Raw genomic sequence first — 14114 nt, forward strand, 5'->3', positions numbered from 1 at the left:
GGCCATCACAAGGCTGTGCTGCTTTTGACAGTCGCTGCCGAGGGGCAGGCATTGCGAGACACGGCCCGAACTTGGCGGCCCGGGGGGCGGCCGGACAGAGCCCGCGGCTTGCGGAGGAGTCCCGGCTCTGGCCGCTCTCCGCACGGCGGCTGCGCCGGCCCGGAGCTCCGCCCGCGTTCCCGGCGAGGCGGAGCCGGGCCCGGGACGGGGCGGGGGTGGCCACAGATCGCGACACGGGGGCGACGCGAGTGCGCCGCGACTCGGGCGGGGCGGGGGGTTCCGGTCGCCGCTCGGCCTGGCCGGGGCCGGAGGAGGACGCCGGAGGTGGGGCCGAGCCCGTGAGGCGGCAGAGCGGCCGCGCCCGCCCGGCCCTGCCCGCACGGCAGCGCTCACCCGCGGGCGCTCCTGCTGGGGCCACGGCGGGCTGGGACCTCCCTCAGGGCTGCAGGAGGCACCGCCACCGAGCGTAGCGAGGAACCCCCTTCACGCGTAATTCAGGTAAAACATGACGTCGCCTGCCAGCTATTTTTTTCTTAGTCTTAAATGCTGTGTGTGGCAATTCACGTCTTTAAAAGCTGTTCAGAAAATCAGAGCAGAACACGTGCTTGAAAACCCTCCACTAATAATGAACTATACAGTTCTCTTCTAGACATAACCACCAGGTAGATTGTAAACAATGAACAGCATTGCCAAAAGCGTTTTGCAGTCAGTGAAGCACGGCCGAGCTGCGTGGCTGAGGACCAGCTCTGCTCACTCTGGGAAGCAGCGTTTTCACAGGCTGGTTTTGGGAATAGAGACGAGCTGTGATGACACTGGCGCTGCTGTGGTAGATGAAGCCGGCTGTATTCTGGGAGAAGCACTGCACTGTCAGAAGGAAGTTCATTTACAGTAAGAACAGACTTCTCGCAAGGCTTCTTCCTTAATAACGATTTTACTGTTATTGTTACTTATAATATCATCCATATGAAAGTCTTACCTGCCCCATAAAACTCAGTAAGTGGTGGGTAGGTGTGAAGATGTATCACTTTGGCCTCAACACATACTGCCTGAGATAGTACTAAGGGGGAGGAAAAAATGTCATGCATTTAACAAGTTTCCTCCAGTATTTTCTTTCAAAGAGAGACAGATTACTTCTCTAGCTTGAATAGAAGATGAAAACATTGCTACTGTTAAAATCACCAAATGTTTTGATTTTTTAAAGGAAAAATTAGTCAAATATAACCATTGGTTGTTAAGAACATGAGCTGACAAGTGAGAGTTTGTGAATATTATGTTACATTGTTTTGGAATAGTGTTGAGATACTTTTAAAAAGCATCTGTACCAAAAAAGGGAAAGTTACATCCTTTTCTGGCCTTCCACTGATAATTATGCTCCCTTCAGTGCCCTTGACACTAAACAAGGCATTTGAGAATGCACTAAGGAAACAGGCAGGATACGACAAGGTTAAGAGGTGTCTGAAAACTATTTTTATGGCGTTCTATCTGTTATGAACTACCAATGCACTGCAATTCCTTGGTTTTACTAGATCAGGAGGAATAATTCCCGTGGTGGCACAGCAGCTTCACAGAGAAAACATCGACCGAGTGGTTCAAGAGGCCCTTCGTGCCAGTGGTGTTTCTGTGGCCGAGCTCGCGGCTGTGGCGACCACAGTGAAACCCGGGCTGGCTCTGAGCCTGGGCGTGGGGCTGCAGTACAGCTGCAGCTTGGTCAGCAGGCACCAGAAGCCCTTCATCCCCATCCATCACATGGAGGCTCACGCACTGACCATCAGGCTCACACATCACCTGGAATTTCCCTTCTTAGTTCTCCTCATCTCTGGAGGCCACTGTCTCTTGGCAGTAGCACAAGGAGTTTCAGATTTCCTCCTGCTTGGACAGTCCATCGACATTGCACCGGGTGACATGCTGGATAAGGCAATATCTCCTTTCCTTACCTTTCTGCAGTTGTCCTCTTCTTTTTATTGCATTTATACTACATAATGGTAGGAATATCATCAGCCTGAGGCTGCAATTCAACGTAATACAAGTTTTATGTAACTTTTTTTTCTATTTTGAAATGCCATAGATTTAAGAGACGAAAGACTGTTAAAAACGTACACAAAGCAGCAATTGTAATGCATGTACATTAATTATATTTTAGCAAATAGGCAACATAACTGGTGTTGGATGTTTCATTGACACCGATTATACCAAGTTGTATTAATTAGAGAAGATTTATAGAGGTATTATGCTGTCAGGTTTAAAACAATGCAAGTTAAAGCATTTCTTACTAATTTTAGTTTTTAGAGTTTGAAAAGCATGGTTTGGCCTTCACAATCGTAAGTTTTCTGGGTCCCTGAGTACAGTCTGTAAAATTGGTCACTTATGGCTTTTTTCTCAGCGCTGTTTTTAAACAGTATCTGTGCATATAAATTAAAAAATTGGGGGAGTGCATGGAATCATAAAGGGATTTTCAAAAGTTGAAACCAGCTGTGTATCTGGTAATACAGTGTGGCAGTCCATGTGTGTTTCCTGTAGCTTAAAAATGGAGTAATTAATATTTCCTGAAAAATTTGTTAACCCTTATGTTTGCCCAGATTGTCCTAGAATTGCATTTCTAAATATTCCAAGAAAAAAGAATATCCTGCTGGGCTGGTGTTATCAGCCATGATAGCCTTACCATGCTCTGTTTGTAATTTCACATTGGATTGGATGTTTCGGTGTCACATTTTACTCCACAGCCTGCAGTACAGTGATGCCGTTCCAGGAGGAACTGATTCCAAGTCTGTTGTTTGTCATCTCTTTAGGTGGCACGAAGACTGTCCCTAAGAAAGCACCCAGAGTGCCACACCATGGCTGGGGGGAAGGCCATAGAGCACTTGGCTCAGACTGGGAACCAGGAACTGCTCACCTTCCGACAGCCCATGAGGCAGTATCGGAACTGCGACTTCTCTTTCTCTGGCCTTCAGAACCTTGTCTATAATGCCATTGTACAGAAAGAAAAAGAAGAAGGTATTTTTAGGCAGTCAGATACAAACTGAGCTTTGATGACCTACACTCAGGAGCCCCCTTTGATGCTATGCTTTTATAGGTATTCAGGAAGGTGAGATCCTGTCCTGTGTTAAGGACGTTGCTGCTGCCGTACAGCACGCAGTGGCTGTTCATATTATCCAGAGGACGTATCGAGGCATGCTCTTCTGCATCAAAAACAGCATATTACCATCAAAAAATGCCACTTTGGTGGGTATAGTTTGTTTTTTTTCCTTTTAATACTGACTCTATAACATCATTTGAAGATGCAAAGGCCTTGTTGTACTTTCTACCTTTGATATATGAGGAAGATCTCAGTGTGTATTATATTGGTAAAATACCAACAATATTGAAGTAACGGTCATATAAATATTTAGCTGGGTTTTAAGCTAGAGAGAGATTTTCTTACCATCTAATCTAACCTCCCATTAACAACTTGCCCTCATGCTGCCCAATACTTGATGGCTGTTCTAGTTACAGTAGAACCATAGAGTGGTTTAGCTTGGAAAGGACCCTAAAGATCATCCAGTTCCAACCTTCCTGCCATGCACAAGGACACCTTCCATTAGACTGACATGCTACAGGCATGTCTTTGCATGATAAGCTCACTTAGCATACTCTTTTCTGGTATGTTTTAGTCTTCAAATGCAGCAGTTATTGCTGTCTTTAGAACTTAACTGATAACCCTTTTCTAAACATGATGCTAGCTGTGTGTGACCCATCAGTACTTTTGAGTTAATGCCTTTTTTTCTTTTTGAAATGCTGCCAGGTTGTATCAGGAGGAGTTGCAAGTAATCAGTATATTCGAAAAGTTCTACAGAACCTGGCAGATGCAAATGATTTTGCTTTACTGTGTCCTCCTCCAAGACTCTGCACTGATAATGGTGTTATGATTGCATGGTAAGAGTTGTTTCTCTTTAAGCAACATTACAGGAGCACATGCAAAGGTGACACGAGAGTCAAGAAGCTCTTTCTGTGCTGACTGAACGATGTGCTCGTACGCAGAGTTGTGATGTGCATTTGACGTAATTGCTTTGTTGCTCAGGAATGGCATTGAAAGGCTACGTGCAGGGCTGGGGGTTCTTCACAGTGCTGCTGGCATCCGCTACGAGCCCAGGTAAGGGACTGCTCACTCCCAGCTGTGAAAGGGGAACAGGTCACATGAAAAAGAGGCACAAGCTGCTGAGGAGTCTCTCTGCAGCACACAGAAATTTTAAAAATTACTTTCCAGGGCAGTTTTAATACAAATGCTTGTGGCTGGCATTTATGTTTGTTTCGGCTCAGAAACTTAATTTATCATACATCATAACAGTTCTATGTATTTTCCTACTATGATTGTATAGATGTTAGGCTTAAGGCCAGACAAAATGCAGATATTTCAAAAGTACCAGCTGGTCTTAAACTCTGGATATTTTTCAGTTCTTTTTCCCTTTTTCAGAAAAACAGACTTGGATGGTCTCAGTAAAAAAAAAATTGTACTACAGTTATCACATGAAAAATTATAAAACACTCTAATTCAAAAATAATTTGCTGTATATAGTTCACTGAATAAAAAACTAAGTTTTACTTGCTGTAGATGATACATTATTTAAGATTATCATAGGAGTTACCTGTGAATCTCTAGTGTTTTGCATTCATCAGCAGGACATAAAAATGAATTATCAACTAAAAACAGAATCTAAATACAACAGGCCCAGAAGATTGGCTTTGAAGTCACATCTGTGTTTCTACAGTTTGGAATGGCTACAAACACAAATATTGTAAAAATCGTAAAAATATTTCCAGGTACAGCTTGAGATAGGCTATTTTAATGGTCACAGTCTTAGAAGTGCAGGGAATGTACTGAAATACTTTGACTTTTGTGCTAATTGTATAAAAGTGAAGCTGTACATCTGTGTGATATGGCAATGACAATGTTAATTTTTAACAAATACATAATTTTGTTTTCTAGAGCTCCCCTGGGAATTGATATTTCAAAAAGAGTTGAAGAAGATTCCATCAAGGTGCCAAAATTAAAAGAGATACAATGGATGGCATCTTAAAAAGTCACTTAATAAAATAAATGCAACTATAAATAGCTCAATGAAAAGTGTTTCAATGCTGTTATGTTTAGGGACAATACTTGGATTACAAGTGTTGAAATCACCTGTCAGAGAAACAAATGCTGTGTTGCTATCACCAAAGTAATTCCAGTACTATAAACTAAGCATTCAGTATTAAAACAAAAAACAGCACCTCAGTATTAAAACAAAAAAAAGCACGAGATGCATTCATAGTGAGCTCCTTGTAAATGTACAACTCTGGTTATTATTAATTATGTCCAAAACCCAGACCAGACATTCTAAGAAAACCTGATTTATTGACTTTGTGTATAGAATAAATGCAACATCTCCAGATACAGCTCTATAACTCATCTACTGAAAGTAACTTCAGCCTCCTGCATGTGTCAGATGCTTTTTCACTGTTGCTCTCTAGTTTTGCAATCCGAGATCCAAACTGTACTGCCCTTTTTGGCAAAACAGTTGAGGCTGTCAGGCCCAGCTCCTTGGCCGCAAGGCGCAGAATCAGTTTCTCGCCAATTCCTCGAGGTAAAGTCAAATCAGCTTTTTCTGAGACGGGCAGAGAATTGAGGAATGAGACAACATTTTCATCAAGAAATGGAAACCTGAAAAAGAGATTTACATGGGGAAAGACCCTTTAAAAATTGCATAGGAATGATCTTGGTTTTCCCCTTTACTACATGCAAGGACTCTTAACTTTGAAATGAAAAGAATTACACAACACATGCTGGCATCATTCTGAATTTCATGTGTTCACACCTAATCATGTGCATGGTTAAGGAGCACTGCACATCCACCACTGCAACTGTTCTTGTGCTGAAGTGAAAATGTGCAACTAAGAACAGATTTGGAAAAATACTGGCACAAAGATCACATGAGAAAACCTCTCATGCACCTGCGTGCCATCTGCTCCTGGACAACACCTAAGGAATTTTTTTTCAAGTTGATGGTAGCATGGAGGAAGTAGGCACAAATAAAATGATTCTTCAACTCCTCAGACTTAACAGCCAGGAAATGTGGTGGATATTGACTGTGGTTTATTGCAGGGATAGGAATACACAGCTCCTGTTACACTGTCATTCTCTGGAGACATTCCCCAAAGGCCCACACCAGAACACTTCAAAGTTGTGCAAAAGACTGTTTAGGCTTAAAATGATAGAACCAGCTAGAATTTGCCTATTTCAACATCTGTTGCTTCTTTAAACTTTGAGATGGAAATCAAGTTGCTAAATTTCCTTAAGTAAACTCTTCCACAATATACTACAGACCACTTTTTCAAAAAACAAAACCAAAAACTCCAGAACACATTACACATTAACAAAACTGCAGCCGAACTAGAGACAATAAAACACACAGAAGTTTCAATTAAGATTTTGTTAGGGGTGTTAAAAACTGCATCTAACCAGCAAAACCAGTTTTGCTCTGTGTTAAAACAGAAATACCTGGCTTCTTTTCCGTGATCACCGATGATCCTGTCATCTCTACCAAGATTTCGAGAAGAAATGCGCCCTAACTCCATTTCAAGTTCTTTATTAAGACCCTCTAAGCCATCTTTTGTGAAGCAAACACGATGTCGAGAATACCCAGCAAGCTGCTCATCTGCTCCAATTCCTGTAAACACAACCTGAGGATACAGAATATAAGAACTCTTAGTATTTACGCAAGTTAATATGTAACAGACCTTAAATCTTTAACTGCATCTTAAGGAGAAAAATTGTAATACACATCTTCTAAAGATATTACCTATCAGAATGGACTGTGCCTTACACATTTACAAAGTCTGAAACAATTCCCAGTACAGTCACTGGTAACTTAAATTATCAGACCTTAAAATACACACAAATGTTGCTAGTGGAACAAGGAAAAAACCATCAAAATAATGCCATATGTATCACAAACACACCAGGATATTTGAATAATGTATTTGTTAGTTTCTAGGATAATAAACAGCATTTGTTAAACACAAGCCTTTAAAAATCATTGCCAAAGACTATGTCATATGTTGTAGCTACCTGAATGTATACCCAGAGTAATAATCATTTACCAGCTACTGGGTTAGTAACAGCTACATTACACAAAATAAAAATGGCTTAGACTACTCAGTAAGTACAGTAAAATGTTTTATCAAGAGAAAAAACACTATTACATCTGGCCCATTACTGTGCCTTCAGCAGCTGAAATTAAACACCTCCTTCTTCCCTACACAAACCATCCAGAACAGAGACTGAGAAATCAGAATAAAAAATGATAGATGGTGGTTATTTGTTCCCATTGGATAGTATTGCATATCCAAGTTCACTGAAAAGCCATGCACATTACATGACGAACTGAATGTCATTTTTAACTCTAGAATTACACAAATATTATAGAATATTCTACATTCTGACACTGAATTTCAGAAACCTTATGAACAGCAAAAATCACAGCTGATTCCTAAGCAAAACTGTTTTTACATTCAGAAGTCAAACACTAGGCAGAAAACAAAACAGTACCTTTGCAGGACTTTTATATGGTTTCAGTTCTCCTTGGTTACTAATGAAGCCCTCTCCCCTGGAGGCAAACCAAATTGCACAGCCAATACTGTCATCCAAGACTGTATCCAGGGGATAGATTAAGGAATTAATACGCTGTTTTCTCATTTTTTTCAATTCCTCTAGTGTAACATTAATTTCCACAAAGTTCCAGGTTCTTGAAGGGTTAATTGCTTGTAATTCCTTCAGTCCTGCCCTACCAGTGATTCTGTCAGGAACGTCAAAGCAAGATGAATGAATACCAGTGTGAGCAGCAGGATCTTGACAGCTTTCTTGAGGACAAAGCAAATCAAGCTGTGCTTCGTGGCCAGTATGTCTTTTAGTGGTACCCCTGTGCTTAGCTTGCTCTTTCATCATGAAAGCTACATTAAGAAGATCAATTGGCTCCTCCAAAGGCACATGTTTATCAGCCAGAGCTGCAATAACCATGGAATCAATGCCACCAGAAAAGAGCACTGCAATATGTGCTCTCTTATGAGACACGCTTGGAACTTCTCTTGTTATCTGATCTGGATCTCTAAAGAGACACAGGACTCGTCTCTTGACTGCTTCATTTAAAACATCAATAAACTGACAGGCTAATTTTTTCTTGTGTTCCTGTGCAAGAAAGTCTTGAAGGGTTTCTACAGAAACCACACAGTTAACGTTGCTAAAATTAGAGTTTGGAAATTCACCTGAAGCTTTAGAAACTGTTTTATTTAAGGGGATAACTGGTGCTGTAAGACACAGCTTTGATTCATTCACCACGAGAAGCACATGATTTGGTAAGTCTTTTGACACTTGGTCAAGAGCATTAACGCATGTTTCTTCTACTGCTTTTTCTCCGCAGCTGTACGTCCATGGAAACAATGTTAAACACAAAGATTTAGTTGCTGCACAAGCTTTGAGATCAATTTTGAAAATTCCAGATGCTGGGACTTCTTGCCATTGGTTGCCTGATTCAGAGCAACCACTTACAGATGTGAGACAGAAAGCGCTGTCAACCTCATCACTGAATTGCCAAAGCAAACTACGACGGCCAAAATAATCTCTGCCAAACCATAAACTGTGTCTGGGTGCTTCATAATAAATAAAAGACCAGGGACCCTGAAGTGATGAGAAGAGTGACAGAATGTCCATTTCAGTGCTGCATAAAGCCAAATGATGAAACATTACTTTGGTGTCATTCTCTAGATTTCCTACATGCACTCCACTGAAAATTTCTCCATTCCAAAGAAAAACATTGTTATTGGCATCTTGCAGAGGCTGAGGAGTCACCAGTCCCCTCAAGTGAAGTACATGGCCTGAAAACAGACATTCATAAGAGAGATCAGACACAGCTTTTATCAACTGTTGGCTACTGTCTGGGCCTCTTCTTCTTAGATGGCAGAGGATGTCTTCGCTGAGGAAATCGTGAATCGCACGCTGGCTGCACAAGGTAACAACACAGCAAATACCACACATTGCAATGAGGAATTCACATCAACTACTTCTTGATTTTAGCCTTTTCTGAATTTTCCAGCTCCTGATGTGCCTTCTTTAATTCATCTAATGTATCTGTGTAAGAGAAAATTACAGAAATAATCAGTTTCATAAACAGGAAAGTTTATGCCTAGGTAAGTTTAAGTGTATATCTACAAAATGAATAATTCCAGCCACTTGTTCAATTAAAGTGATAAACATAAAACACTAATAAGGCAAAGTGCTATCTTTGTGTTCCATCATTACTAACACAAGCTATATAAGCTTGCTGTAGCATATTCCTCTTTGATTATACAAAGATGATTTTTTTTTCCAAAGAAAGCCACAGTGCAATAGGGGAATGGCCATCTCCTACATAACCAGTATGACTTCAACATTTGTAGTAAGAAAAGGGAACTGACAACTAAAATGGCAATGCTATTAACCCAAATCAAAGCAAAGAGAAGCAGCAATTGTTCACTCCAGAAATTAAATTTATACTTCTAAATTTATACTCTTTTAATGCTTGTTCCATCATCACCTCTATTATCCATTCTCCTATTACTTTGTATTGGACACACAGCTGCAATTTCCTCATTTTAATGTACCTTTGAAATCAGCTACAAATCCAGCTTTTAAACATTAACTATTAGAGATACTTTTACACTGCAAACTTACTTTTGCACTGAGACAGCATTTCTGTCCGGTCTGCAAGGAAGAATATGTTGCTATTGGGTTGCTGCTTATAAACTTTCTGTAAAAGAAAACCCACACTGTATTAAGTCAAAGCAGCAGATTCTGGACCCACACTGCAGCAGAAGCTGCTGTGCGTCCAAAGAGACTCCTGGTATAAAAGTGAAGGGGTAAGGGGTAAGTTCTGCCCTGTGAACACCAGCATTCTAATGCTGTACCATCAAAAACATTTAATGCTCAACCTAAGACAATTCTGAATTTCTCTCTTCCTCATCCACAAGGGATCACATTCTTTTTTAAACAAATGCACAGAAAAAGTAAGAATACGTCATGAATCCTTGTGATCAACTCAAACATCTTAATGAAATAACTCAAAAAACATAAAGCAAAAAACCCCAACACTGCCCAAGTATACAAAATCAAATAATTTGCAGGACAAATTATTCTGAGCACAGCAGTCAACATGTTTATTAAAATCTGGATTACAACAAATTAAAGACAGCATGCTCTGATTTTGTTGCCCTTCTCGTCCCTATGTTTATTTCTTGTCTCTATCTTTATTTCTCTGCTGAAATGAAATAGTTAAAAGCAAATTTGTAGAACCTTACCCGGTTCTTCTTCAGGTTAGAAAGCTCATCGACTACAACCTTCTGCTCTTTAATCTGAAAGGCAAAAGATGCATTTGAATTTAATGATAAAAACAAACCATCATATTCTATTCCTAGTGGTGAGCATGTCTACTGATATTTTAAGACAGCAACATGCATGTATAGCTGCTGTTCTCCAAATGAATCACTGAAGACGAAGTAAGTATAAAAGTTACATACTTAATTTCTCTAGAAACAGTCTATTTTGTATGCATTGGTATTTCTCCTACCTTCTAAAGCCTCTGGGAAGCCACAGTACCTATAACTATTTATAATCACAGAGCACATTTCTCCCCCTTAGAAGAGAACATGTACACAAAGAATACAACATCAAATAAATTTTTTTAGAAATTAGCATAATATCAAGAAAACACTTTATAATCACAGGTATGCTCCAGATTCAAAATGAAATTAAGGCAAATCCAAATACTCTTATTACTCTAGAACTGTATCAGGAGCAATGGGAGCCTTTCTATTGCTCTGGATTGTTACATTCACTTCCTTAGTGGGATTTACCACTCTGTTCTGCACTGACAGATGTGGCAGATATTCCCATTTTCTTTTACAACGACAGCTGTGAACGCTAAAGAGAAGGACTGTTGCAAAAGCCAAAATCTGAAACAAAATCTGTTCAGAAGGCACACTGTATTTTCTTAGAGGCAAACAACACTGGTTTCCCTGCTCTTCCTTCGTTTCTCCTGCAACTGGTGCAACAGTAGGAAGCTGCCACAGAGTGAGGTGAGCCAAACTGAATATGGCACACTCAAAGTGCAACTTTTCAGCAGCTACATCAATCTCTTGAATCTACACACCAACAAGGCAAAGCAGCAGAGTCATCCTCTGCTAAGGACTAAACCAGTCACTAAGCCACAACAGAAGTGACAACCTGCAGCTCTGTGATGTCCCAGCTTTGCAGCTTCCAGGCAATCAAAAATATCACTGTTTCTCTACACCGCCATGCAGAAGTAATTTTTTTTAATATAATCACATAATGTTAAGGGGCTGCAAGGGACTTTAAAGATCATCTAGTCCCAACATGCCCCCTGCTATGGGCAGGTCACATCCCACTAAACCTGGTAGCTCCAGGCCTTGAACACTTCCAGGGTTGGGGCATCCACAGCTTCTCAGGGCAACATGTGTCAGTGCCTCACCATTCACACAGCAAAGAATTTCTGCCTAGCATCTAACCCAAATCTGCCCTCTTTCAATTTGTACACATTGCTCCTTGTCTTCCTTGTCACTACCTCCTTGTCCTGACAAAGAGCCCCTTCTCTGGCTTCCCTGTAGGCCCTATTGGAATACTGGCAGGTTGCTATGAGGTTTTTTTGGAGTGAAAGTTCTGCAGGCTTGGCAGGTTGCATACTGAACAAAGCTGTGGGCACCAGGGAAGAGGGAGAGGATAAATGAAGGGCACCAGCCTCTATGGCTGAAATCTCTTGGGACATTTTGGGCAGATGAAGCTGAACTAGGCTTGAAGGAAGCCATGTGAGAAGCAGGTGAGGGTACCTGGAGGGGAAACTCACAGCAGTCTTGAAGTTCCTTAGGGGGAGAAGTGGAGGGGCAGACACTGATCTTCTCCCTGGTGACCAGTGACAGTACCACAGGAAACAGCCTGGAGCTGGGTCAGGGGATGTTTAGATTGGATACCAGGAAAAGGTTCTTCACCCAGAGGGTGGCTGGGCATTGAACTCCCCAGGGAAATTGGTGACAGCACCAGGCTGACAGAGTTCAAATAGCTTTTGGATAACGTGCTCAGGCACACGGTGTGATTCTTGGGGTGTCCCTTGCAGTACAGGAGTTAGACTCCACCATTAGACGTCTCTTGAAACTCACGATATTCTGTGAGAAAAACCTCACTGCGCCTCACTTGGCATTTCACGCTCAAGTTGAAGCAGTAAGACCCAAAACACCAATTTTGACAAGCGAGCTATCAGCGAGGCAACAAGGCCTCGTTAAATGCAAGTTGTTCTCGGGGCCCGAGGGCGCAACCCCGGGCACAGGAGCCCCGGCCTCTGACAGCACCCGCCCTCCTCTTCCTCACTCTGCCCGCGCCCCAGGCGACAGGCTCCGGGGGCCGCCCGTGCCTCGGCCCGGAGGCCGGCACAGGACCCCGCGGGACCGCCTCCGCTCACCCGCCGGCTCAGCTCCTCCTTGTGGCGCAGCGCCGCGCTGTCCCCAGCCTCCTGCCGCGGCGGGCGGCCCGACATGGCCCCGGCGGGCCCCGGGCGCTCCGAGCCGGCAGCGGCGACAGCCCCGCTCCCCACGCACAGCCGCCCAAGCCCGCCGCGCCGGAGCGCATGCGCGCAGGCGGGCCCGCGCAGAACGCCACCAATGAGCGGGCGCGGCCGAGCGCGCGCCTGACGGGCGCCAATCAGCAGGCGCGGCAGAGCACGCGCGGGGGCGCGGGCCGGACGGCGCGAATCGTGAGGGGGCTCGCGCCCCCGCGCGGGGGAAGCCGGCGCTGCGGCGGGACCGAGCTCCTGGAGCCGTGTCCGGGGGACATCGGGACACGCCCAAGGTGGAGCGGATGTTTGGAATGAGGCTTGGAAAGTGTGCTCCTTGTGGAGTGTGTCGGCTTGGTGTGCTGTGAGCCCGGGCTCTCAAACCCCTTTGCTTAAAGGTATTCCAGAAGATATATGAATCATAGGATATTTTTGCAGACATTAGGGTCATATATTTCATTATGGTCATCATTGTGGTTGTGATATTTTGTAAAAATCCCTTTGCTAGGATTTTCTTCTCCTGAGAAGCTGAAGGGCTTCAGCTTCAAGTGTGAACAATTTGTTATCTGCTGCTGTGGAATGCAGCAGGTGCTTCCTCGATTGGTCAGTGTGGGATGTTTCTACTTGGTGGCCAATCGAGGAGGCAGCAGCTCTTGGACTCTCTGGGAGTCACAGAACTTTGTTATTCATTCCTTTCTATTCCTGTCTCGCCTTCTGATGATTCTTTCTCTTTGTTCTTTGTAGTATAGTTATAGTGTGGTCTTTTCTAATGTAATATATATCATAATATAATAAACCAGCCTTCTGAAATGGAGTCAAGATCTCTCCTTCCCTTCACCAAGTCCTGACTGCCCAGAAGACCCGCCGTAATAAATGGTGACCCCAGACGTGGTAATGCATCATTAGGACATGTTTCTACAAGAAAGACAGAGAGGGACTTTTTAGAGGGGCATGTAGTGACAGGACAAGGGGGGATGGACTCAAACTGACATAGGGCAGGGTTAGATACTTGATGGAAATTGCTTACACGGAGGATGTGAGACACTCACACAGGTTGCCCAGAGAACCTGTGGCAGCTCCGTCCCTGCAAGTGTTCAAGGCCAGGTTGCACTGGGCTATGAGACACCCTGCCCATTGCAGAGCGTTGAAATGAGATAATCTTTAAGATCCCTTCCAACCCAAAGCATTCCAGGATTCTATGATTTTATTATTATACAAGATCAATGTTTAAGACCGTCCACGCAAGGTTATCTTAACATTTCTTTGTCTCTTCCATTCTACTATAGATATGTCACAATGATGCATATGTCTACCTGTCTTAGTAAATACATCGTCTCATATTTATCCCTTTCCTTTTTAAACATTGTATAATTATTCTAAGCACTCAAGAGTAATCCAAACTTACAGACCAATTGCTACCAATTGCTCAGTTGTAGAATTTTATGAGATTTCTATCCCACTTGTGGTCCTTGTGGTACTGACTGCAGTGCAAATATAGTTCAAAACTTCATG

The 14114-nt window shown here is 42.8% G+C and overlaps 3 protein-coding genes across 3 annotated transcripts; 1 reads left to right on the forward strand and 2 right to left on the reverse strand.

Moving 5' to 3' along the window:
- Positions 1-24: 24 nt before the first annotated feature.
- Positions 25-5332, forward strand: OSGEPL1 (O-sialoglycoprotein endopeptidase like 1). The gene is made up of 8 exons (XM_038142312.1): positions 25-498; positions 639-888; positions 1527-1914; positions 2787-2991; positions 3071-3219; positions 3779-3909; positions 4055-4126; positions 4961-5332. The coding sequence occupies exons 2-8, from the start codon at positions 677-679 to the stop codon at positions 5049-5051; spliced, it is 1248 nt and encodes a 415-aa protein (XP_037998240.1). The 5' UTR covers positions 25-498; positions 639-676; the 3' UTR covers positions 5052-5332.
- Positions 5333-5348: 16 nt separating this feature from the next.
- Positions 5349-9071, reverse strand: ASNSD1 (asparagine synthetase domain containing 1). Its single transcript, XM_038142311.1, has 3 exons — positions 7562-9071; positions 6512-6693; positions 5349-5674 (listed from the first exon to the last, which is right to left on the reverse strand). Exons 1-3 carry the CDS (start codon positions 9041-9043, stop codon positions 5413-5415), a joined length of 1926 nt encoding a protein of 641 aa, XP_037998239.1. The 5' UTR covers positions 9044-9071; the 3' UTR covers positions 5349-5412.
- Positions 8556-12688, reverse strand: ASDURF (ASNSD1 upstream reading frame). The gene is made up of 4 exons (XM_038142313.1): positions 12513-12688; positions 10342-10395; positions 9719-9794; positions 8556-9136 (listed from the first exon to the last, which is right to left on the reverse strand). Exons 1-4 carry the CDS (start codon positions 12585-12587, stop codon positions 9066-9068), a joined length of 276 nt encoding a protein of 91 aa, XP_037998241.1. The 5' UTR covers positions 12588-12688; the 3' UTR covers positions 8556-9065.
- Between the last annotated feature and the right edge of the window lie 1426 nt (positions 12689-14114).

Source organism: Motacilla alba, chromosome 7, assembly GCF_015832195.1.
Source record: "Motacilla alba alba isolate MOTALB_02 chromosome 7, Motacilla_alba_V1.0_pri, whole genome shotgun sequence".
NCBI classification, from domain to species: Eukaryota; Metazoa; Chordata; class Aves; order Passeriformes; family Motacillidae; genus Motacilla; species Motacilla alba.